We start from the raw sequence: 27,257 nt of genomic DNA on the forward strand, positions 1-27,257 counted from the left end.
CTTTAAAGTTCATCTCTTCCAACTCCCCTGGAAGGTCCCTTTACTAAATTCCGCAACAGGAAATAGAAATGATGTGATTCTCATGACTTACCATCCTCACTCCCAGTTCAGAGTTGAGACGAGCCAGCTTAACATACACGAAGCCATGCACCCCTGGAGTTGAGCTGGAATGGTGGCTTAACTCCACAGCTTCTCAGCAATTCTTTTATGGTCAAATTCCTCCACACAGCCTAAAAAGAATGTTTTGAATCACTTGTTCTTGGTAACCAGCCAAACAGCTGCTTTTCCAGAAAGCAGTTGGGAATCTGGGATATGTAAATGGAAGTCTTAGAGCCAACTCCATTTCTGATTTTGGTTTCAGCTTACAGGGATTTGAATGTGGCTGTGCTAGCATTAAGAGATTGTTGCTGCATGTGGCATAGCAACACCTGAGCTTGTGGGCTGTGCTGATGTTCACCAACATCACCCTCTCAGCCATCAGTCCCTAAATACCAGCAGTGAGTGATTTCTCCAACCAGGTATTTCCATTATACCTAGTTACAGTCTTTGGTACAGGACTAAGGAAATCTCTAGATGATCTTTTGGTGCAAGACCATAGCAATGAAAGAAGGCCACAGCCAAGAATTTCATGAATGTGCCTGGAAACCTTGTTAAATTTTAATAGCTATTCACATTACAGCTCTGCAGCATTCTGATGCCAAACCTTCAGAGAAAATCTAAAGCACTTACAGGAAAGTAAGTGCTCCACTCTGAAATTACTTGGTACATAAGACTTAAATTGCTTTCCAAAGTGGGAAAATGCTTCTCAGCACATGGGGTATATCTCAGTGATGGAAAGTCTTCCCCAGGGCCCTGCTGTGACCTACCTCCATGCTGGGAAAAGACCTCAATGCCCCAGTGCTGTGGCTTCCATCATAAGAAAGCTCAGGCATGTGATCTGAAAAAGAGTCCTGGTGTACTCTTGGCTAAACTGCCAGAGACCCGGAACAGGGTGCCTTGGAGACAGAAAGTGGAAAAGTTGCTGACTCTTTCCTTTGTGGCTAAGTCTTGGGTTCTGGTCCCTGCTCCAAGAACTGCTTGTGCATTTTACTTCTAACCATTTCTTGGAAAATGGACATCTTGTCTTGGAAGCATCCTCCAGAACCCATCCATCCCCTGGGAGGAGACAGATGTGTTCTCAACTCTCTCAAGCAAATAAAAAGAAGGGCAATGCAGGCTCCAGTTTCCCTGCTAGGCTACTATTAAAAAAAAAAAGGAAAGGACTATGTACAGTCATATTTTAATACAGTGAGGGCATCCAGGGCTATCAGAGTGCAAGTATGGTCTTCAAGTCCTGAAGAAAAGGCCAGAGTTAAGACACAACCCTGTCCTTAGCATTTACAAACAGACAGCTTCATGCTCAACAAGCAACTTAGAATCATAGAATTATAGAATGGTTTGGGTTGGAAGGAACCTTTAAGATGATCTAGTTCCAACCCCACTGCTATAGGCAAGGACACCTCCCTCTAGACCAGGTTGCTCAGAGACCCATCCAGCCTGGCCTTCAGTGCTTCCAGGGAGTGGGGGATTCGCAACCTCACTGGGCAACCTGTTCCAGTGTCCAGAGGGATAACTTGTGGCAGTTATCCCTCTGTAGACTGGTCAGACCTGTTCTCCCTGGACGAGTATTGTCTGTTACTGGACATAGTGCTCCAGGTCTTATTTCAGGTACCAGGTCAGACATAGGGAACCAAGCTTGTGAGGATTTACATGTTTTTATGTGATTAGTTGATATACCAACCCTACAAAACTAAAAGCAGGACCGCGACAAAATCGGGACACGGAAATGATGTCTGCCTGAACCCTATTGCCAGACTTTCCTATTTAAGAAGAAACATTTCACTCCCTTGCAGAGATTTTGGATCTTGTATTTCAGTGATGACATAGAGGGTAATGAAACTCGCATTACAAGAGAAAATTGCGTTGATTTGTCTTTTGAATCAGCCTCTTCTTTACTGCATAATGTTTTAACATACGACCTTCCACTCAGTAATTACTTGTCTATTTGCTACAATATATTTAACATGAGAAATTTCTCCCCCTTTGACCAGATTTTCTCTTCCCTTTCATCTGTATTTTTCTTTAAGGTTGTTCGACATCTTGTTGAATCTGAATTAGTTTCTAGAACAGTATCTTAAGAAAAATCCTCTGCTAAGACTTGAGTCACACCAGAATTCCAAAGAAAGTCGTCCTTGGTCATAAAAATCTGAAAAATAAGGAAAAAAAAAAAGGAGTATCTTTTCACTGGACCAGGAGGATATGATGGAAGTTTCCTGCAAAGGCCTTCTTGCTTAAAGCTACTGCATAAACAGGAAGATTTGGAGTGCCTAAATCCACGTTCCCTAGTTCTTGACTTAGCAAAACAATATGAGCCGAAGTCCAGTCTTGATATTTGTGTTTAAAAGCAGTTGTGTGTATAACTGACATTGTCTTGTCTGAGGCACTGAACATCTGCTGCTCAGCATTAGAACAAGTTTTTTATGTACCATCCTGTCATGGAGGTGGCAGCGATCACTGCAAACTTCTGCTTTGGTTATTGGGTTTCCCTTGTGTCCTCTGCTGCACCAGGAGAGTCAAGTCCTTAAATTTTTCCTCAGGGTTTCCCAGGTTTTTTCTGTATTTTTGCTCTCGTGATCATGGGGTTATTTGCATTAGTCTTATTCCACTTAATTACAGCTACATATTCTTGAAATAGGCATTTTCCTTTTTCATACTTAATTATGGAATTCCAAGAGAAAAATGCATCCAGTTTGCTGTTGGTGTAGGAGTCCAGCAGGAAGATGCATTGCAATGTTACAACCCGTGAAAGAACTGGCAGTTAACAATTTTTTTATACATTGGCCTAGCATATGTTATTTTTCTATAGACACTTCTGCTTTAATATATGGCATCCAGCATGTTCTTTCATGTAGAACAGATCTCTATCAAGAGGTCAAGTAAAGACAAGTAATACAATTCACCACAAAAAGCAAGAGTCACAGAGGTTGATAACTCCATAAAAACAAGTGAGGATTTGCTTTTTCAGTGTTCAGCACAGTTGAAGTCTGAGCAAGTTGCCTGCCAGAGGTGGCACAAAAGAGTAAGTCTTCATCTCTGAAATCCAGGCCAGCCTGTTCTTCATTTTGGGATTATTTCTTTGGTACTGCATTCATAATGCTGTTATGAAGGTGACCGTTCAATGGTACAAATAATATTATTGAATTAGAATAAAATAGTGCTTATTATAGTGAGAAGCATCGTAAGGGACTGTTTCTGTGAGTTATGTGTCTTGACTTCATCACCAGTTGCTCTCTTAATATTCTCTTGACTGGTCTTTGCTGAGGTCCTGTTAAACAGTGGATTGAATATGTGATTCCAATACTCATGAGGGTTCTCTGCACAGAAACACACACTGACTACTAACCATTCTGTTATAAAATGAATGATGGCTCTGAATTGAATTTTAGACAGCTGAGTGGTATTTTCTGTTCTCTGACACCTTCTGCACTGGTTTTCTGCACTGGGTAATTTTGCTACTTTCAACTGCAGCTCAGTTTTTCTGTGCTTTTATGTACTATATGTACATAATAACATATTTTTCTGGCAAAGATCTCCACATGGCTCAGGAATTTGGAGGCAGCTAGGTGAGTGCACATGAGATCTGAATTTGCCTGAGTATGCACACAGCATCTTTTGATATTACCTCATGACAGCATGGGTCGTGCTTTGGATTTGAACTCTGTTCTTGTCTGGAGTATGTTATGTGTTCCTTGTGAAAAGAAAGGTCCCGGTGCTAAAAGAAGGAATGATTACCTTCAGCTGCTTGTCTGGAGTCCAGTGGACAACCTGGCAGATTAAGAGACTTTCATCAGCTGCAGTGGCTTGGGGTCCACTTAATTGTTGGGTTGCTGGATGACAAGGAATACATAGAGTGCTGTTAAAATGCTGCTTTTTTACTTAGGTCTTGGTCCAGCAAACTCCTAAAGTATGAACTTAGATTTAAGTTAGTTCGTAGTCTACTTGAACTAAAAGGGACTATTGAAGTTGTATAAAGCTGAATGCCACCTGAAATAATGTTTTGGATTGGATCCACTGGCACAGTGTATTCTTACATATGCATCCTCATACCAAAATGACTGTTCACTCAGCTTAGTGCCACCGAAAATGACAATTTGCAGTTTTTATCCTGTCTAGTATTGTGTTACTCCAGTCTCATTTATGGCAACCCTTCCATTCTACCACCCCACAGACACCTATGCAGGCCCATTTTGCATTCCCCCAGGGCTTTTACTGATGACTCTGTAGGAGCAGAAATGACCTAGGTGCATGAAGCTTCTGTCCTAAAAGATGAAGGTGTCTAGGACAAGTACTACCATGGAATATTGTTTTCTTCATTCCAAGAGGACTTGTAGTGTTGTGTTCACCAGCTAAGATTCATTTATTGTTTATATTCACAAAAAAGAATATTCTATCATTTTTAACTAGGCAAATGACCTTACGGTTTTATATCTCCCCAACAGCCTGTGACCAGCTATGAAATACAGTATTTCGACCGTGAAGTCTGTCATTTTTTCTCTGATTTACCCAGAACCTTATGGATAACTAGTGAAGTTTCTCCTTATTGCAAGAGGATGGAGAAGTAAAAAAAAAAAAAAAAAAAAAAAAAGCCAATGAATATCTGAACAGTCTGCCATAAATACAGCTTGTTTGGCATGCATGCCCCCAGGATGAACTGATTTGTGGCCTGGATTCAGAAATGTTTTACTGTTCTTTGCTTTTCACTCAGTAGATTCAGCTATTTAGATCAGGCTAATTTTCAACTGAAGGAACTGAAGAGCTATTATTCTCCCTGAAGGTTATCTCATATGTTTAAAAACTGGTGGCAAACCACTGACCGCTGTATTTGTTGCAAAGACAGCAGTGATGAGGGAGGAAAGTTATATCTGGAAAACTCCCACATGCAAACTCCCAAGGTTTCTTCCTGAAATAAATAGTTTCACAAGTGGTGAAATGAACCTCATGTGGTTTCCAGCAACTTTCTCCAGAGCTGTAAGAGAGGATGAGCTCATCAGGTTATGTTCCATGGGATTTAAGAGGGTATACTTCTTGTTGTAAAACATGTCATAGTGTAGTATACTTGGAGCCTCTACCAATGTGTCAAGAGCTTATTGATGTTGGCCAACTTCTGTGAGTACAAGGGGAAGAAAGACAGAAACAAACTTATACACAGAAAAACACCTAAGCAAGTGAGGCTAAAACTCCAGAAACCTAAGAAAAGTGTAATTATTCTCTGTTATTGGTTAGGTCCTTAGACAAGGTCATTCTCTGAATTCTTTGAAGTCATTGGCACCTTCAGACCCTCTTTGCTCAATGGATATCCAAGAACAGATGGCAGATTAGCTATTAGCAAGCAGTACTTGTATTTTGAGTTTGTTTAGATTTTAACGAAGGAACTCATTGTCTGTAGAAAGATGATCATAAAAGCAAACTTCTTTCTGTAGCAGATATATCCTGACTGGGAGCAGGTTTAACAGGGATTTATCAATACATTGTGAAAGCTTGATAGCAAATGCAGGTATCCAGAGGAAACGCAGGGTAAAACTGTGGTTTCCACGTGTTGATACTCATTCAGCATGACACTAGGAGAGCATGCCCATGCTGAGAAGGAGAAAGATTGGATGTGCTGGGCACACACACTGATGAGGGCCTTCAGACAAGCCCAGTTTTCTGCATATTGGGCTGAACATCATCCTGTCTTTCACTGATCTCCACGCAAGGAGAGGGAAGCAAACACTTCTGAAAATACAGCTGCTCTTCTAACTTGGACAGCTGGATTATCATATATACCAGTAAGTTTAAAATTAGTTGGACAAGGATTAGAGGGAAGAAAACAGTTCAGAACAATGAAATATAAAGTTGCTTTCTAGTCAGTTCAGCCTCTGCAGGGAATTGCCTCACTGTCTCCCAGCTTCCTTCCCACTCATCTTTCTTATGAAACAGTCTCCCTTTCCCATGAGTAAGGATGTCTTTCTAGCTCCTGCCATCTAGAGCATGCCCCTTCTGTGCATTGCTTAAATGGCCTCTGCTTTTTGGCTTATGACTTACCACTTTCTTTTATTCATTGTGAAATGATTTTATATGCTTTTTAGTAAATGTGACAGACAGTGTATTACCCACTGTCATCTTTTGTTTAGTCCCATTAAGCATTGTGGAATACAGTTACTATGTGGCATTCAGGACACTGTATAATACTGCATTGTATTGCATCACAGCATGGGACAGTTCAGTGCCTTGAAAGAGGCACTGCTTTTTTCCTTTGCCTCCCTATTTACCACGTGTTTTGTTTGTTTGTTTGTTTCTGAGTTTGCCCATGGCCAGTATCTGATTCCCATTAGTTCCCCCAGGTGTATCTGGTGATGACAATGCTTGTCTGCTTGGAATGGTCTTGTTATTTTAGTCATATGCCACAGTTGGTAGAAGAAATACTGGAGTTGCTTACACCTCCTCAAGCTGTTTCCCAGATACTTGATTTTTGAGCGGCCAACCTTCAGAAACTGAGTTTGGGGTGGCTATATTCCTATGTCTAGTCTAAACCATTTAACTCTGCAAAATTGCACTGAAAATCCTATTGGAAAATAGTAGTTCCAGTCCTGGTTGCATCACTTCAGACTGAAATTTAGCATATAGGGACAGAAGTAAGAAGCACAGATTTTTTGTTTGGGGCATATATACAAGCACATTTGTGTGCTCAGGTACAGTCCCTTGCACCCTGATCTCAGCAGCTGACAGCTCCAGGGTAAAAGCCTGTATTAGGTCTGACTGGGAAGGGGAACCTTTCCATCAGAAGTGCGAACCACGCAGAACTACACAGTGAGATGTGTACTGGTAGTGGGAAAATTACAGAAGTATACTGCCCAAGAAGGAAAAGCGAAGTACTCTCAGGTATAGAAGGAATTCTGCCATGCAAGTAAACTAAATTCTGCCAGCACAGTAAACTTTGCTCTGACTTAGGGAGTGGTTGCTTCGTTCAAAAGTGCAGAATATGATTTAATCAAAACTTTTATTTTTGTCCCTTTTCATGGACGTTTAGTCCTGTTAAATACTGTTGATGAGTTTTCTGAGTATTTTCAGAGTCCAGATGTCCTCAGCATTTCAGAAGAAACTAAGTAGGGTTGGCTGGACATTTTGTTTCGTCCCAGATTTAGGGAGCTAAAAACAGAGAGGGTTTTGTTGTTGTTTTCCCAGGAAAAAAATGCATAAATAAAATTGAAGGCAGATTTGAGTGTAGATGTTCCTGATGTAAATTGCAACAAAACTGATTTGTGGGTGGTATTTATCTCCACTGCATTTTCACTTTTTGAGTGCAAAATTACTTGGTCAAAACAGAACAAAACAAAACTTGCTAGTTCTGTGCTTTGTGAGCTATGAAGTCAAGGCTGTATTGTATTTCCTTGGAAAGGGTAGCTGAGAATTTGAGAACATTTAATCTTGAATGAAAGCATTTTAAAAATAGATGTCACAAATAGATCTTTGAAGATTTTTACAGGAAACTCAGACTTTTATCTTCTAAGATTAGGGTTGTTTGAAAGCTGGAATTATTACCCTGTAGGAATGGTACAGTGAACTGTTGACACACATCCACGCTGCTTACAGCTTTGTGCGAGGAGATATTTACAACCAGAAACCAGTGAAAAGCAACCTGAAAAGTAATTTTACTTACCATGAGGTTTCTAACATTTCTTTGGGTTCTCGTTTGCCAAAAGTATTTAAGAAACAAATACATTTATTATATTTAAAGAGCGTAGAAATTTTGATGTTCAGTTTAAGGTCAGGACACAAGGCTCTAGATGTTTACATGCAAGATAGTGTCTGTGTTTCTGTTAGCTGAAATGCATTGAACATGACTAAGTCAAGGCCTACCAGAGTGTAGGTCCCACTGGCTGTGCTGTGAAGGAGCTCTGCTCAAGATCTCTGTGCATCATAAGGGATGTGTGGATAGCTATTTCACACGCGGAGGCCCAGTTTCAAATGTCTGATCTGAAAATTGTGTGTTGCCTTGGAACCGTCTGACCTTTGGAATTTCACCGCACTGAAACTGTCAATGCACAGAAGTCCAGTTGTTTGCCAACTGTTGGTGCTAGGAGCCAAATCCTACTACTGGTCACAGCTGCATGGTGCAAGTGCATGGTGCAGTTTAGAAGACACTGTGACCTGGAGGAGGATCTTGACGCAGTTCCTGCTATCCTTGGAGCAAGGGTTTTACAACTGCAGAGGCTTTATGTCAGTATAAGCAAACTTAAGGAACAATTGAGTATTTGCTCAGGCAAAAGTTTTGGAATTGTAAATAAATAAAGGCTTGTCTATTTGTCTCAAAGTTACTCAGTAACATGGTTGGTGGGCCAGATTCTGATTTCAGTTTTGTTGGTGTAAACATGGAGTTGCTGTTTGTGTTAATGCTTCTGGGAGGAAATACATAAGTACAATAAACAAATTAGACTCCCTCTTTCATTGTTTTTGCTGCTTTGCTCAGAGAACATCTTTCCCCACAGCACCAAATTTCGGAAGCAGCAATGTTTGCCTTTTTAATTGATTCTGCCTCACTTGATTGTTCTCATGTTTGCAACTTCTATTAAAGTTTTAAATTCTGTTTTAAAATCAAAATGGTGAGACGGGAGTTATGTAACCAGTACTGATGTAAAAGTGATGATATAGTTATCATAAAATAAAGAATGTATACAGCTGAGTACTGTTGTTCTTATTGTTTAATGGAGGTTGAATTAAGGGACTATACACTGTACTTCCTATTTAATAATGGATGCTCTTAGATTTGACTTAGAAAAGTCTTAGTAAGTCTTAGATTTTAAATGCAAATAATTTGTGCTGTGTTGTAAACTGTTGTGTTTTTTGCCTTCCTGTAACTGGAACAACACACTAATTAATACAAGTTGTGACTACTAACAGAGAGCAATCACCTCACAGACTTGTACCGAAAAGAAGAGACCATCAGTGTGGCAGGGAATGGCTGCATCCACAGTCCTCGCTTCCCGAGCAGTTACCCCAGGAACCTCCTGCTGACATGGCGGCTGCACTCTCCGGAGAGCACCAGGATTCAGCTGGCTTTTGATAATCAGTTTGGACTGGAGGAGCCCGAAAATGATATCTGCAGGTGAGTGGCAAGCCCTCTGGTGTGGAAGTTGGCAAAGGACTCCTTTGGATGACCTTCTAGATTAATGGCATGACCATTGGCATGACACTGCAAACCAAAACCTGCGTAACCCTGACTTGATCTGTGATGGCCCTGTTTCAAGGGTCAGGCTTCCAGGAGCCACTTCCAACCTGTCTTTGAGTTGAGCTGCCCTAGAGTTGAAGCAGTTTTGGCAAGGTTTTAGTTCTTCTGTAACATTCTATACACAAGGCATGCTCAAATCCAGCTACCGAACAGCTCAGGTACTACATTAATGGGATTTTGTCCTTTGTCACCTCTGTCGTGTTTCATCTAGACAGAAACATCTTTTTCAGTAGGTGTGTGTGTAGGTCTGTGTATTGGGGTGTGAAGGACAATAAAAAATGCACTGCAAAATACCGTGATATTCTTCAAATTATTTTTTTAAATTTAACATTAGTCTTCACTGGCACATTTTCTTTTAAAACCTTTAAATATAGGTCCACAAACGTCAGTATACTCTGCATACTAGTATATCTAATAGAGGATACTCTACTATATTGCAGTTCCTTTGATTTCCTCTTTTAAGCCGAAGTCACCATAGGCTCACTTGATCTGGCTGATTAACCCAGGTCTATAAACTGTTTTGTGATAGCAGAGCTCAGAGCTGAATCTTGCCTGCGTCCACTAAAACACTATAAATAACATATTTTTTAATTCTTTTTGTTTATATTTCCTTTATTCAACTATCTGGTCTGTCAGCAGGCTTAAGATTGCCATGCACTCCAAAAGCCAGATTGCTGTGATGCTGCTTACATCAAAAGCTCAAGTCTCAGCTTCCAGCTCTCTGCCTGATCATGTCGTCATTTGCACCTTATCTATGTGGAGAACTCAGTTGTTAGGATTTCTGCACACCCAGACCCTTCTTATCTTATCTTCTTTGTCAATTAATTTGCATTTATAGGGCTTGATACCTCTGTAGGGTTTTACTGGGTGGATTTTTTTGTGTGTTTTTGCCTTGCTGATTTTGTGCATTACCAGTAGAGAAAACCATTTCTGCAGGTTTGCTTTCCATTCAGCAATAAAGGAATGCAGACTGAAGCTGGCCCTCCTCCCCTGCGCATTTATTGTCTTGGCAGCTTCTGCTCTGCTTGGGTATTGTTGGTCTGAGATCAGCAGCAAAGTAATGAGTTACCTCCTAGCACCACAAATGCTTTCCCAGATTGAGAGTCTGATGCATACAGCAGCGGCCTGTTAATATTTACATAGTGAATAAACTGTGGCTGACCTTAAATCATTGGAACTTTGAAACAGAGGGCTAATTTACTGTGGAAAAAGATGAAGTATTTTCTTTCAAGAGCCATTAAAGGTGATGGCACAATGAGCGGAAGTCAAGCCATTATCAGTGTTCTCGATTTTGACCTTCTTGGAGGACAGTACAGCTTCTTTTCCCAGAGCAGCTAATTTAGGATGCAGAGAAAAGCAAAGATCTTCTATAATCCATATGTCTATCGAAGCTGGAGAAATACCACATTCTTTTCAGAAATAGAGCTTTCCCTGGAGTTACTGGAAAACTTTTATTTGCTTCCAGAGCAAGGAATTTCTCAGGGAGACAGCTTCTAATGGCTCTACGCCTGTTTTTACTGTGTGCATAGTTAGATCTTTTTGCTAATGCTTGCTATGTTTTTAAAAACCAAGTGCTTTCTTCTGCTTTAGTACCTGACAATCTCTCCACTTCTGCTGTAGAGAGACAGGTAGGCTTGTTTTTAATTGAATGCTGAGACTCAAGCATGTGCTTAATGCTGTGCATATTGGACAGGTAATTCAGGGCCTCTGCACCTTAGCATCCTTTTGTGTTTGCTTTTGAGTTTATGCTTTTTTTCCAGAAAGTTCCTAGTGTTTTCTTTTCATTTTTCATTAATGCTAATTATGGTAATTTGCATACTATTAGGCTGACCTGATTGAAATTCATTCAGGCTGCGGTATGAAAAGGTATGTTTTTGCAGAGCTGTTGCAGCAGGAGTGTAAATATTGAAGGTTTTGCAGATTTTTCTAGAAGTGCTGTTAAATTTCCACAGGCACTTGATAAGGGATGATTCTGAAAAACAATTAAGTTCCCCAGCCTCTGAAGCTCTGGATAGAAGCATAGAAACAACTGAGATTGCACCTACTTCCATGTTTTTTTCCAGCAAAGCCTCTGCTGTTGAAAGCAGAAATACTTTCTCAGAAGTCCATGGATTTGCCCCATTTTTTCTAGCAGTTCACAGAATCACAGAGTCATAGAATCATGAAGGTTGGAAGAGACCTCTAAGATCATCTAGTCCAACCATCCACCTAACACCAATGTTGCCCAATAAACCATGTCCCTCAGTGCCACATCTACATGTTTTGTGAACACCTCTGGGGACACTGACTCTACCACCTCCCTGGGCAGCCTGTTCCAGTACTGGATCACTCTTTCAGAGAAGAAATTTTTCCTGACATCCAACCTGAACCAGCTGAACTGTCCCCTGGCTCAGGAAGTGGAGGCCTGTCAGGGCAATTTTAATCTAGGCTGTGGTTAATCTTCTGCCTAAAACTACACAGCTCCTTGTGTCATGAGAAGCATTCCCTGGATGCTGCTGAGGAGCAGACCTGTTAGGCACGAGCCGGTCCTCAGGGAGATGGCAGGGCAAGAGGCTGGGCCTTCAGGGGCCTGGAGCAGGAGTTGGCTGTGGGCTCTAGACAGCCTCAGTGTCTGTGAGCCAGAACCACCTCAAAGCAGGGCCTCAGCTGCTCCCGCCTGCTTGGCAGAGGGGCTGCTGTGCTGCCCAGGGGATGTGGAGAACGTTTACATGGGTGGTGAAGGAGCTCCACTGGCGTACCATGTCCATGCCCACCAGAGAGCGAGGCCTGGTCAGCAACAGTGGAGAGAGCCCAGAGACCGATTTACTTCTGTCTGGAATGTAACTTTCTAATGTCATAAAAACCATTTGTTTCAGCAGGGTTTGGGCAGATGTGGTTATTCAGTTACAGCAAATCTGTTATTTTCTGTTCTCTGTAATTGGGGGGTTGTGGATGTAAAAGAAGCAGGGCTGATATTCTCAAACTGCAACATACTTGGATTTTTTCACATAGGCTCTCAGCAGAAAAAGGAAAGCAAGGCTGTTATGACAGAGCTATTCATCTGCGGAAAGCTGGGACAGAGGCGGGTGCCTGGTCCTCATGCCCAGGGCCTGGGAAGCTCTTCATCAGCGTGCTTCTAGTAGGAGTTATTTAACAGTCTTAAACTTCCTCTTTGGAAGGAGCGCACGGTCTGGCAATAAAAACCTTTCTTGAGTGGAGACCTCCAAGGTTCTAAGGCTTAGCATTGCTGTGGGGATGGCAGCTCTTCCCATCTCTCCTTGCCTGTACTCAGCCTGCCCACCTTGTCATCACCTCTCCCTCGCTGGCTGCAATGTGTGGAGCCTTACTTCTGGTCCAGAGATATCCAGGGACTATTTTTTTCACAGATGTAATGAAATCAGGACTCTATTCTCTGACTTGCTTTTTTTTCTCCAGCTCAATAAATGTAGATGACCCAAGTCCACAAACAAGCAGGCTGTAGTAGCAAATGCCATTGCTGTGCCCTCCCGTCCTTGGGGTTTGGTGCTTCTTGCTCCTGGCAAAGCCAAGTTTAGGCTCAGGACCACCAGGGCTGTACCTGGCCAAGGTGTGACCTTGTGCAGACAAGAGGTGCTGCTCCTTTTTCTGATGACAGCACTCAGGCAAACAGCAGAGTAGTCCCCATTCTCTGCTTGAATCATTTCCAAATGATGTAACAGGGAGCATCTTACCACCTACAAAGAAGATCTAAAAAAATCAGCTTTCATCAGCATGTCCTGTCCCCTGTGCCCCTGGCATCTCCCTTGGCTCCCAGCTCCTGAGCTCCTGTCCCGGCACAGCAGGCAGGAGCTGGCGGATGCTGCTGCAGGGAGTTCAGGACCACCAGCAAGTGCACAAGTGCTTGCAGCTGCTCCACTCGGGCAGCCTACCTCAAATAATATCTTACCAGATCTCTAAATTATTTATCCACCACATGAAGTGCAGTGTGTGTGTTTACTGTGTACCAAGCACGTCTAAGTGCCTCACATCGCTAATTCAACATGGTTGAAAATACTGCCTGTCATGCTCCAGGAGTACCAGAAGTAGCCATCTGGGCACTCAAGCAGTTGCTTGCAGCTTAGTATATTATGAGCTAAGCGAGCGTGTCCACCATGTGTAATATTTAGCCTGGTGTTTTGCAGCAGAGAACAGAGGCCAGTTGTCAGTTCATCTCCAGCTATGCTCCTGTCTGTTTGCAGCCACCAGCTGAACCAGAATCAGCAAAAATTAATTCTTCGCACTGGTTCCCAGGTATGACTTTGTGGAAGTGGAAGATTTATCAGAGACCAGCACAGTTATACGAGGACGGTGGTGTGGGCACAAGGAAGTACCTCCAAGAATAACATCACGAACAAATCAGATAAAGATAACCTTCAAATCCGATGACTACTTTGTGGCTAAACCAGGATTCAAGATTTGTTACTCCCTTGTGGTAAGTCACCTCTCCATGTAATAGATGAAAGACAGATTGTAGTGTAAGAGTGTCAGTGCTTGAAGACTGCGTGGTGTAGCTAACTGTATTAGATCAAACACTAACTGACTAGAAGTATTTTCATTCCAGCAACTACATTAATGCATCTTAAAGTAGTTTTGACATTCTGTCATTAAATATAAAATAAAGTCAAGTCCAGGCCAAGGTTTACACTAATAACACGTTTCAGAAGCACTAACACTTTCTGCACTGAGACTGCACTGCCAGTGCCTTGACAGATGCTGCAGAAATAGCAAAATAAATGGCTGCTCTATAAATTCCTTTTTTATGTTCATTTGAGGTCAAATAAAAATAACTTCAGGGGTTATTGCTGTGATTCGGAGTTAGATGCAGAGCAGTTTATTCTACATGTGATAAAATTCTACATGCAAGACACAGTCTGCTAAGGCTCAGGCTGTATTTTTAACCATGTATAAACATGCCTCTTTATATATGCAGTGGCATTGCCGGTGTATCACGTACAGTTTCAATCAGTTGAAAAAAGTCATGTTTATTTAGTTTTCGCCTTTAGAGAGCAGGAATGTGTATTACTTCAAGTCCTTTTTAATAGAAATATGTATTCCTTGTATTGTCCTGATTAATATTATAATGCTTTTGGTACAGTGTAGCTCAAAAGAGGCAGATTTTGCAAACACTCAGGAAATGGTAAGCAGTAATTTATTATACTGTCACCATTATATTTTCATATCCTTTGCAATTCTTACTCGCCTTTATTCAGTCTGCTGTTTTTTAACAAGAATAAGAGAGCTTAAAGTAGCAATAACGTTAATGTTGTAACAGAAGAAATCCACTGTTTGAGTCATTTCACTTCAACCTCTCAGCTTTGCATGCATGTATGCCTATGTATGCTAAACAGAGTCTGTAAACAGCGCATTGTCAAGACAAGTCTAAAGCTATAAAGATTGTGCTCCCTTGCATCTAAATTGGTAGGCTTCTAGTGGAGTAGGGCATTGCACTCTAAATCATGAGCTCTAATTTACTCTAATTTGAAGGTAATCTTCACAGACTAAAATTTAAGCAGAACACTGTATGAAAGACCACTGGGCATAAAAAAGAGACAGTGAAGCAGACTCTCTTTACCCTGCTTGTATTTCAGTGCAGCAGTAAAAACTGATGCATTTAGCAACCTCGATTCCAGACCACGTACAGCTAGTCTGATAGCATTAGGGTTTCCAACAATGAATGTTATCACTCAAAACACAGGACGCTCTGCACTGGAAGGCTCAAAAAAGCTACTCTCATTTCAAAACTATGAGTAAATAGAGAATTTTATACTCTAGCAAATCGATACACAAGAATACGATCCAAGTGTACCCTCTGAGTAAAGTATTTTTTTTTCTTAAAAGAGAACTGTCCGGGTGGTTAGCAACACCTGTACATCTCAGCTAGAGGGAAGATGATACGTACCTAGCTGGTTTGCAGATTCTATACTGCCCAAGCTAAAACTGCAGAATTAATATTCAGCCCATTCCGCTCTTACCCGACAGTCCCCGCAGACTCTCCAAGCTCAGTTCACATAGATATGCTGAGCACTGCTGACCCCTGAAGGTTGAACTCATTGTGCATTTGTAGGCGGCAAAGAAGGGAGCATTAACGAAGCATGCAAAAACATATGGTATTTTCTATCAGGCAAAATGAAAGATCTTTACGCTGCTTTTTTTCTTTCCCTTGTGACCTTCTCTTTGACAAGGCTACTTCTGGGAGCTTTCTTGGAAAAGTGTGCACAAGATATGTGCAAATCTTTACCTCCCTTTGTTTTTTTTTTTGTTGTATGCAGAGTTTAGATCTGCATGGGAGTTGTTTAATTTGTATACCTGAATCCAACTGAAAATTTTCCAAGAAACAAATTGAAGCAAGCAATTTGGAGTGTTCACTTGAGTTTATTGATCAGCTGCATCGTCTGAGCTTGGTGCCAGAATGGGTGAATTCCTATCTCCCCACTATCCATGCAGCCAGACAACACTGCAGCATTGCTTCCTGGCCTCCTCATTTATGAATCTTCAAGGAAGTCAGTTAAGTTCACTTCATTTGATGCAGATCAAGTTTTTACTTAGTTCAGCACTCTGCATGAGGCACAAATGATGTTCCACCAAGCTTAGCAAATACATCCATCATTATCTTCACATACTTGTGTTTCTGCATTAACTTCACATTTCAGTACCATTTAGAGAAACAAAAAGGGATTATTTTTTATAGGAGGCATAAATTACACTCATATCCATGAAGATCACATTTGCCCTTGTAAAACAAGGCATGCAACATAAGCAGCCCTTGTGAGATGAAGAGGCTCAGTCACTCAGGGTGCTGGGATTAGAATTCAAAGTAGCTCTGGAAAATTGGACTGAAGAAATGTAAGGGTGATCTTTAACATGAGAAAGTCAAAAGCCATATGGATATATGGAAGTGATTAAATGCCCAAATATGAGATAAGGGGCAATGGGCAAGGGAGCTGATCTGTAAAAAAAAAACCAACAAAAAAAAACCTCTGAGCATGTAAAAACAACATTCAGCAGTTTTTGCTTGCCGAGGCTGGTTCCCTTCGTGTTTTCCTCTTACTCCACCTCTCCCTATGTCCTCTACCCATCTCTGCCTCTGCCCTCTCCTCTCTGGGTATGAGAGAATAAGAATTCTGGAGGAGGAACAGGGAGGATGGTTTTGGAGGGAAGTGGGGAGATCCAACGTGCTGCTGGCGTTCATAGAATCACAGAATATTCCAAGTTGGAAGAGACTCACAAGTATCATTGAGTCCTACTTGTTGCTCCACACAGGACCACCCAAAATTCAAACCCTGTGTCTGAGAAAGTTATCCAAACACTTCTTGAACTCTAGCAGATCAATGCTATGAGCACTGCCCTGGGGAGCCTCTTCCATGTCCACTGCCATCTGGTGAAGAAGCTTTTCCCAACACCTAATCCACTCCTTCCCAATGAAGCCATTTGACTCTTTGGGGGTGGAAGCTCCAGAGTAGAGCTGACTCCAGGAGCTTATTAGTGAGCTTATTTTGTCCAACCACCTATCCCAAGTTGAATGAGTCAGAAGTGCCCTGCTATGGCAAGAGGAAGACAGTCTGTGTGATGGTGCAGAAGTAGGTAAGTATGCGCAGCTGGTGGCTCGCGTCTAGGGATATTTTACATCCAAGGCCTCCTGCTGTATCTTTGCAGTTTGTTGGCATAACCTGAGTATCCACATGAAGAAATGTCTCCCTTGAACATCTTTAAAAATTGTCTTTTCCTTCAGGCTTCACAGATTGAGAGCAGAAACGGTCTGCAGCAAGCCCAGGATGGCTATTAGGCATGAGCCTCACTGAACCGCAAATTTGTTTGAAATTCTTCCCTGCCATTATCACTTAAAGAGCTTATTTCTCAAATATATTTTACTCTTCTTCAGAGAGTTACCTTAGAAACATTAATTTATGATACACAAAATATTGAGATATACCTGTCTTTTTTTTCACACTTTATATAATATAGTTTCTTACTCTAAGCGCATAGTGTTTCACAGCAAACACATTACGTGATATGGAAGAAAGTAAGTTATCTTTGGTTACTCACACAGCTGCTGAGGAGGAGGTAGGCATTGTGAGGAGAGAGGCCCCTGGCACTCCTCAAAGCAGGTGATGTGAATTTTCCAAATCTTCACAGACGTAAAATGTCATTCTACCTTTGCTTTCAGTGCAGTTACCTCAGCTGAGGGATCTTCCATGTAGCGCAGCAAGTCGATATTCAGTAATTACTAAGAATACAATGTCAATTATTTTGAGATGTAGAAATTTAAATTAAATTACATGTGGAAATAATCCTTGAGGTCATTGTGTACAATCCTATTTTTCCTTCTGAAATGAAATTCTTCCAATGTCCTCATTCTGAATGGGAATGTTAACAAGACTGGACTCTACGTTTTACAAGTACATTAGCAGGGATGTTTACTAAAACAATCTAGGAACTAATTCAGGAATGTGCTCCAGCAATAAAAGTGACTGTTTTGAATTAAAATTCCCTGCCCTGCATCTAATTTCATTTTAATAAGACAACTAGAAAATGTTGGATTCCACTTGCTAATTAAAACAATAATTTTATATTTATTGGAAGAAGCATATATTTGTTATACGTTTATCACGGTAAATTGTTATTACTTTGCTAATACTGTTGTTAGTCTTAAATTAAATCCATACTTCAGAACTGTGACTAAAGTCATAAACAGGAGCTTTGGGAAAGCTTCGAATGTATATGTGTATAAAGATACAAGGTAAAAGAAATGTTTACATATACATCTTTTTACAGATGTATACAAATGTAAGTTCTTTTACCTTTCTTTTCTTTTTGGTTTAATTTGTGACTAGGAAATATCACATGGCATTAATAACAATCTTTGCTTATTTGTGAATTGTAAACCAAAAATGATGTACATATAGATGTACAAATAGAAGTTAGCTCATGATGTGTTTATGTGTCAAAATGTGTATCAGTGTGCTAGATCCTAAATAATTTTTGGTCTGTTTAAAATGATGTTTCTTGCATGAAGAAGCCTTAAAAAAATGGAATATGATGAACTTTAGGTTTTGATCCATTGTGGAATATTAGAAAAAAACAGCTTTCTGCCAAACATTTGGGATATAGTTCACTACTTGTGGTCAAAAAAGAGCACTGGTCACAAAGTGGGTTAAAACAGCACAGGCAGACTAATAAAATTTAATTACTTTCACATGCAAAAAATGCTGACCAGTTCAAATACTAGATTTAAACTGTTTGGTACTTGGCTGTTAAGCTCACGAGAATACACCAAAAATTCAAAGCACAAACAGAAAATTAAAATGCACAGAATAAAAGCTGATCATGATACTCCTACTCAACATCATTCTGTATTAAGTTAGTGGCTCCCTCTTTTTTATAATTTTTTTTTGCATAAATAATGCAACATGAGGATGCAGATTTTTAAAGAAGTCAATAAGCAAACTTCCTTTTAAGAGTTAATATGATAGCAAGAGGATTCAGTCACCAGATTCATAAAGACCATAAAGGATGATTGATTCTTTATCACTGGCCCAGGGCTGAATCCAGCCCAAAAGCTGCATGAACACTGCTGTGATTTTGTTTTAGCTTGTCACTTCTTTCACAGAGTAGACATTTTACTTCTGTCTCCAAGACAAAATATTCTGCCTGAAAACCAATATAATATATCTCATGTGACAACAGGCATGATCATGGTGCATGAGAACCTTCCTCCATTTTTAGATAATCCACAGAAGGAATCCCAGTAAATTTCTGGGGGTAGAAAAGAGAGGGATAGGATGGGGAGGGGGAATGTCTTTGTTAATGAAATTGTCAAACATGAGCTAGATCTTACAGTGAAGAAGCCGAAGCTTACACATATGGAAGCTTTATCAGTTGTTCTGCTACTCTTTCTCTGATTTAGGTTTTGTTTGCTTGTCTATTCTAGAAATCAAACAATTTTTATAAATACCATCCATGTGCAAAACTCATAACAATTTATATGAGAAAATATTTTCTTAAGTTCTTGCAAAAACTATTTCTGTGCTTTTGCTCAAGGCATATTGTCCTCATAAAATTAATGGCCAGAGGTTCATCTTTCAGTAGATAAGTAATTAATTCCTTTCTAATTAGATAAAACTTGCCCAAAATCTTTAACATTCTTTTCTTAACTTTGCATAAACAGAGTGTCTAAGAGATTATCTATGCACATTGTTTTGACTTTGCAAGGTGCTACAGTGCTTTAAAAAACAACATAAAATAACATGGTAAAAAATCGTGCCTCTGTGCAGATATGTGTCCATATCTGGAGATATGGAGCATCATCTCAGAGTACTGAGATATGAGGGGGAGAAATGCATTCCATTTAATGAAGATTCCTGAGCATTTAACAAGCCTCAGTCTGCTGTTTAATTCATTTCACAGACCTAACTTGTCCTTCAGCAGGGTTTTACAAAGAAAGGAAGGTGGTGTGGTACTCAAAGGAGAACAAAAAAATAGCGAAGAAAGAAGGAAAACTGGAAGTCAAGTAGCTGAGTGATAATGATGCTGAAATAGCTGGGTTGAGAAGGCACATCTGGATGTGCAGTTTAACAGACAGCATTAGCTGCTCCAGAGGCAGCCAAAGTTCCTAATTAAAAGATTCGTTTTAACATTTGCATCTAAGAAGCGCATACAGTGAAAGAGGGAAGTCTGTAAAGTGAAGGAGGGCAACAGTAATGCCAAAAGGCAACGGACAGAGAAGCAGAAGACCCAAACAAGCAAAGATTCCTAAAATTTGAAAGGATTAATAAAAAATCCAGAGAGCAGAGAGAGTGTGACAAACAACATCAAGCTACATCATCAAAGATGGGTAAGAAATCTTCCATCTTTACCAGGAAGATGTCCAAGTATCACTTGCTCTTTACAGGGAGAATGGCAGTTAAGGAAACATTTATAACATGGCAATGAAGGAGAGATTTGTGTAAACCAGAAGACTTGTGGCAGCTTGGTTTGGAAGGAGAAAACCCCATACAGCATGAAATAGGAAAGACTAGGTCTAGGACAGGAGGAAGGCAGGTGTCGATCAGGCAGAAAGCAGAGCAAAAGTAGGGCCATTTCAGTACATCACCCTTTTTTGGCAAAACCTCTGACTGTGAAGTTGAGGCTGGGTTTAGGGAAGTATCAAAGGTGAAAAGAGTCAGCCAGAAGCTTGGGTAAGAGAAATATAGTTATGGCCAGGGAAATACATACCTTCAGACAAGGGAGATACCAAAACCAGAAGAAGCAAGGCCCAGTAAATAGACAGAAGTTAGTGGAATCTTTCAGACTTCAACTGATAAAATAATTGTTTTAATCAGAAAGGAAAATAGACTTTATTGTCTGTGTTTTCCCAGCTGCAGGCATATGTGCCTGGCAGTTCTGTTGTTTGAACAGCATGGTGGAGAGCTGGCTCCTCCATTTGTTCTCCTCCATCTCTGAACTGTCAACAGCTCAGTTGAAGTGTGGCTGCCTCACAGGATATTGTCATTGCTCTGTCTTAACATCAGTAATCCTGTTTATGTTCAGTTCCTGCTGAAAATACTATGTCTTTAATCAAGTAGTGTGTTATGCACTGTGTGAGAATTCACCAAAGTCATGGCAGGGGCCAAGGACAAGAAAATATAGCACTTTACAACTTCAAAGGATTACACAAATGCAAGCGTGTTATTTCCAAATCCAGTATCCTATCCCAAATAATTGACTCTAACAAGACTTTAAAGATATTACTCCTTTAGAGCAGACTTAAATTTTGACGTACTGCATTTCCTGCTGGCAGTACTTACCAGTTTTAAGAACGCCTTAGGAAGTCAGTGACCCAAAGAGGAAATTCCTACTTTTCCAAGGTAAGATTGAGATACAAAGATGAAAGCAGAAAAAGACCATCGTATCCAGTACAAAGAGGGTGCTGTGTCAAACAAACAAAAGAAAAAAACCACGTAGTTTATTTTTGTGGTAGTTCTCAAAAGCCCTATTCAGCACCAACTTGATTTCTTGGAAAATTCAGGAGAAGCGAATTTTAAGGATGCAAATTTCAAGAAAGCATGCAATTATAATAGTAGTGAGATTTAAACAACTGCATAGTGTGTAAGAATAGATAATAAGGGCAGCAGGTATCCTGAAGTTGTTGGGAATTGTATAACACCAGCAAAATGATGGCTTTGTTGTTGTTGGGTTTTTTTTATTAATGAAGTGAACCGCTGTTTTGTACCTGCGGAATGTGATCTTGCTAGGCTACTTGTCCACATCTGGGAAAGCGTGAAGATTCATGATGGGTTTTCTATCCCTTCAGCTTGCATCTCCATGCTGCTTCTCAGTTCACAGTCAGTTTTTAGCCCTAATAGGTGGATACATTAAAAAAAAAAATGGGTTGGGAAAAAAGCTAATCTTGTCCCTGTTCTTCAAATATCAAGCAATCCCCATTAAAATATGGAGGAGTGCAATTCTAATAGACTTGCAATGTCGCAAAACACATTGGAAAGATCATAAGTAACCACTGACACTGAGAGAAGCAACTCTATGATTCTTAACTATCTGTAATCCCTGTGAATGAGTGATAGTTAAAAAAATGGACAGAGGGTATTCAAGACGGTTTTGTAGTAAAACTGTTCTGGGCAAATTAATTAGTTTTCATAAGGATTTATGGTTCCTGGCTTGCCATTCTTAAAATTGTTCACTATTTACACTGCATGTTGGAAAGGTTTTTGAGGTTCTCTGTAAAGCAATATTCTTAATCAGGAATAGGCATGTACAGGTAGCAGAAAGTTAGGAATTTAAAATTGTAGTATGTGAAATGAAGAGAGATGTTTACTGTGCCATGAGAGAGGGTAGAAGCAATCCTATTGCCTTTTAAAGCCTTCTGCATCAGTATAACCAAACAGAAAATGTTAGCTTGGTTATGGTATTTCAACATTATAATAGGGATGGCCCCATTGCAATCTCAGTGCAGTTCCTATTGGAAGACATCAGAGTCTCCTAGGAAAGACTTTGTAGCTAAAATCTATTGTAAAGTTGACCATTAGGAGAACACCACAAGAACAGGTGGGGAGTAGCAAATTGAATGGTAGATGTGCGAGCCTCTCTACACCTACACTAAAGAGGAAGATTAAATCCAGACATTATCACTTATGTTTACCCCAAACAATACTTCAGTGCATATGAAAATAAGGTGAGTTTACATTCAAACTTCTTCAGTAACACCCATGAAATTGTCCATCAAATTAGCTGTTTGGTTGTAAAGTTGAGGACTTTGACTTGAAGATATAATGCTGGCGCTGTAAATCCATACTGTGCCCTTTAACTCTGCTTTACCAACAACTTTAGAATGATAGCATCTGGAATAATATATGAAGAATTTACCTTTTATTTGCTTTGGTAACACTGGATGGAGGTTTTTTATAGAAATCTACTTCCAGATTACAAAATTGTAGGGAGAACGGAGATGCCATTTTTTGATTCTGTGAGAGATTAATTGGACACGAGGTTTGTTTACCAACGCTGTGAAGAGTCGTTAAGTAACTCTTGGTGCATTGGTCTGGCTGCAAGGGAAGAGGAAATGGCGTGTTCTTCCCAGACTATGTTTCCTGTTGATCAGTTTCTTCTGCTTTTGCACAAAAGCTGAAGGTGCAATTGAACTTCTGTGTGAGCTGATTGTGTTGGAGAAGAGTAGGAAGGCAGTCTGCTTTCAGGTTTTCCTTCTGACAGAGCTCCAGTGAAAGTGACTGGAGAATTGAAATGTGCTAGACCTCCAGCCTACACTGAAGAACCCGTGAAAACACTGCACAGCAAGTGTTAATTGCAGTTTTCTTTTAATTCAAAACAAGACTGGCATGCCTTCATGTTGCATGTCTTGTAGAGGTGGGCTCCTAGGCTCAACTTCATGTTTTCTATTACACCAATATTATTTATACAGCCATGTGTCAACATTGTTTTACAAAGCCTCGCAGCACAATCTTGCTTTTGTACTGGTCCAGCCCAAGTTTGCATTGCAGGTCTGTTTCAACCTTAGAACAGTTCACTGTGCTTTTGTCATTCTTGGCAAACCAGGGGAAACAAAGTATTGTGTATAATGCGTATTTAATTGCTTGCAGAATAAATCCTTGCCTTTTTTGTTGCAACAGCTGTAATCACTGGAAAATACTTACAGTCCTGGATCAAATGATACTAATTCATTTTAAGGTTTCCATGTCTAAATTTAGAAGGGGTTATAGGCTTCTTTTGTTACTATTCAGTAATATGTGATGCAACTGAACATAAAATGTGAGAATTTAAAGATATGAAGCCATTTAGCCCATTTTTCTCTGAGGACAAGAATTTTCTGCTTTGTAAGTGTACCAGTTGTTCATCTGTTACCATTTTTGAATATAACGAGCATAGCAGCATACCTCATGGGAAATTTAACCATAAACTAATAAATCACTGTCAGAAAGACATTTTTTCTTTGATAATCAGTTTTAATATCCTCTTTTCAAATGCAATACCATTGCTTACAATTACATTCCTTCCTAATTTATGATAAAGAAATCTGTTCTGTCCGTCATGGGTGTCTGTCTGTTTCAGATCTTTGTAGAGTGCTTTCACATTTCTTTGTTTATTGCTTAGTCAAGCAGTAACATCCATATTTAGCTTTTAATCTTTCAAAAATATTCAGGCTATCCAATCCAAACAGATTTTTGTAATGTTCTTTTCAAAACTCCTCCACCATTTCTCACTTTCTTAAACATCTCTATGATAGTGAAAGGATCTGAATCTGGTAGCTCAAGTGTTTCCAGGGCTGTCTATAAGAACAGTGTCACCTGAAAAAGTACCATACTTGCCAGGTCTATATGACGATGGCCAACTTGGTTGCCGTGACACTGGGAATGTCTTTCAGTGCGTTTTCCTCTGTTAGCACAATATGTCTTTGAGCTCCACAGTTTCCTAGGTCTATCTTTCTGCTCAGCTTGTAATTTAGAAAGACATTAGGCTGCATTTTTCCAGGGTAAACTTTCCCCTTGCTGGACTGAGATAGTATTTATGAGATTTCCTTCCCCTCACGAAGATTGCCATGCTTTTTGTTGGGTTATTTTTGTGCTGCTGGCAGACTTGGCTGCTGCCTGCTGCCCTCATGAGCCTTATGGTGGCAGCTCTGGGCCAGGCCATGGTGGCCCAGGCACATCATGGCTCCAACTTTCCCACCTGGAAGACAGGCACGCAGATCCTTTGTGGAGTGCCATGAGCTTAACTTTTGCAAGATGCTAAAGAGGCATCCTGTGTTGCTCCTGTTTGCAGCCCAGGATGTGTACCAGCAAGATGGGCTGCATTGCCAAACAGACTGTTAAACAAGGGGCTTTGTCAGCAGCACTCTTCCATTTGAATGTTTGTTTATGTGCCAGACTTACCTGAGATACTCTCTAATTTAAGAAACTGTCTTACTACAAAATGGAGAACAGCAATTCCAGATTCCAAACCAAGAAGATGAAACAGCAAACCTTGGTTTCAGAACATGTGGGGCCACAGAGCTTTTTGCTTCTTGCACTGAGTCTGGTGGCTGGGTAAAGGCTGGTAGCTATTCTTACTGTTCTTCCTCCTTGGGATGCATTGTAACTGGAGCTCTTGAAATCTATACTCTTCTTTTTAACAATTCTTAGTCTCAGACTGACTCTGCAGTTCCAGGCACAGGTCATCATGGGCCTTCTCCCATGCTGAAGAAGCCCCTGTGCTTGCAAGCCTGCACTGTTCTGCACTCAGCACATTGTTTCTAGTTCAAATGACCTTCGTGCTATGCAAAATTTTTCCAAAGACAGTCATAGCACTGCATAAATCTGATTTAGATTTTTTAATATGTACTTCTCTATTAAATTTGCAGCCTTCTGTTTTACTCCGAGCACTTTATAAAAGTCCATGCGTATCTTCATAAGTGTAGATGACAGATGTGTCACAGACTGTTTCTGATTTTTCCTTACACATGCATATTCACACTCCTCTTGTATTAGTTGCAGGGTTCCTATTCACTTTAAACTTGATGCGATAAATCTTATTTAAAAAAATTGTTACACAAAATAAACCCCTGTCTGATACTGAGGTCTGTGCTACTGCACTAAACATCTCCTCAGACCAAGTGCTTGAGTTGTTGTCATACTCTTTTGCCTACGGTTCCCTGTCTGTTTTCCAGCCCATGTGTTTCTATCCATGCTGAACTGATTTTGAACATACATGTCGTACAAAAAAAAAAAGATTTATCACATTTCCTAGATTTTGTAATACCAAGAAGAATGCAGTTCTGTTTTCCTGGACTGTCAGTTTGATGACAAGTCAGTGCTTAATTAGAGACAATCTGACCAATAACTGCACAGGGTCAGATTTTGCAACTCATCTGCAGCACTGGAAATGAAAAATAATTTTTAAATCTGGGGAATTTTCCTATCGTGTTGCCAGGTTATTTCAGAATCAAATAACATCCAGCTTCTCTCTGAACTTTGACAACATTTTTTTTTTTCATTTTAATATTTTTCCTTTGAGGAAATGTTTTGAATGTTCAAATCAATGTTTTGTGGTGGGAAAACTTAATTTTCCAGATCCCCTTCTATTCTTATGCTGCAGTATCCTTTTTTTTTTCCACATTTCTAATCTTGGCAGATACATAAATACATATTTTTAATCAGTATTAATGCCCCTCTGTATTTCTTAGGTGATGTATGTTAACCACTCTGTTGAGTTTTTCTTCAGCTGTAGAAATTAGCATATTTTCTGGTTGCATATTCTTGATGTCTGGCACCATTGAAGTCCATCACCCATCAGTCATTTAATGAAACTTAAATACAAACTCTTACAGGATCAGACCCTCTAATAAAGAAGTCCTTGAATCCCAAATTGTAAGCAATGACTATACAGTAGTAAATTACACATGCTAGCCATGAGCCAAAGCATAAGGACAGGTTTTTTTGCAGTCTCACATTTTTAGCATGGTTAGTTTGGGAGCTAGCACAGATGCTGGGCCACTTCCAGTATGCAGACTGGTTCTGATGGATCGCTACCTCATTTTATATACTAACATAGATGCAGCCCAAAAGTTCTTACGAAGAGATTGGTCTTTTCTGTAATGAGTTACAGTCAATGGCATGTATGAGCCATGGGGTTCAGTCTCTGCAGACCTATGAGTAATTTTAAAAATCTTTGAATAAAAAAATAGCAAACAAACTTCTAATCCTAGGAAAATGACTTAGACAGATTAAGGATAATTTTTCGACTGCTGTAGAGCAAGGTAAAACTACAACCTTTGGAGCACAGGATTTTTGTTCACACTAAGGTCTAGCCAGGAAACTTGAGATGAAAAAACATTTTGAAGAACTTGGATACTGTAAGGACAAGTAATCTGACTGTTCCGTATGGGTGGAGGTATGTGCTGAAGTAGCTGCTAGCAATGGAAATGCTTTGTAAACTTTGCTTTCTCTAGAAGTAAACAGAAATTGGGAATGCTGTGCAGGTGATGGCACCTCACACAAAGCAGTAAGCAATTGCTATTTTTACAGATGAGGTGAAACTTCTGCACCTTTCTGGAAGTTACATCCTCATTTTCAAAATGTGCACTGTAGTACATGTTTGAGCTCCTGTCCATTAGGCACCATGATGAAGGCAAGGCTTTCTGTGCTTATCTTATGCCCAGGATTACCAGAGTCTCGATCTGTCAGTCATCTTCTCATTCATGCCTTCCCCACTCTTTTACTGCATAGACATGAGTCTATACAGAAAAAATAGCATTATTAAGCTATGATGAAAAAAAAATTAAAAGTGGTCAGAGCAGGTAATACAACGAAGAAGATAACAGGACACTCCACTCACTTTATAGGTGGTTTATCTCCATAACAAATATGTGGAAGTAAACACCCTGCTTTGCTGTCCTAGTGGCAACCTTGTCCACTGGCATTGCTAGCTCCATGCTAGTTGGGGAACATCTTCCAGCTGCATTATGAAAGAG

General features: G+C 40.1%; 1 protein-coding gene across 4 annotated transcripts in view; it reads left to right on the forward strand.

Moving 5' to 3' along the window:
* The window catches only part of PDGFD (platelet derived growth factor D), a 145,068-nt gene that overhangs the window by 73,393 nt on the left and 44,418 nt on the right, over positions 1–27,257 (forward strand). Inside the window, exons 2-4 of one of the 4 annotated variants that reach the window (XM_021380804.1) lie at positions 8,998–9,184; positions 13,556–13,736; positions 14,400–14,441. In XM_021380804.1, coding sequence (XP_021236479.1) covers positions 8,998–9,184; positions 13,556–13,736; positions 14,400–14,441 — 410 coding nt within the window. Of the gene's footprint in view, positions 1–8,979; positions 9,185–13,555; positions 13,737–14,399; positions 14,442–27,257 lie in introns of all 4 variants that reach the window. The other 3 variants (XM_021380796.1, XM_021380819.1, XM_021380813.1) reach the window with 3 other exon arrangements.

This window comes from Numida meleagris, chromosome 1, assembly GCF_002078875.1.
Source record: "Numida meleagris isolate 19003 breed g44 Domestic line chromosome 1, NumMel1.0, whole genome shotgun sequence".
In the NCBI taxonomy this organism is placed as follows: domain Eukaryota; kingdom Metazoa; phylum Chordata; class Aves; order Galliformes; family Numididae; genus Numida; species Numida meleagris.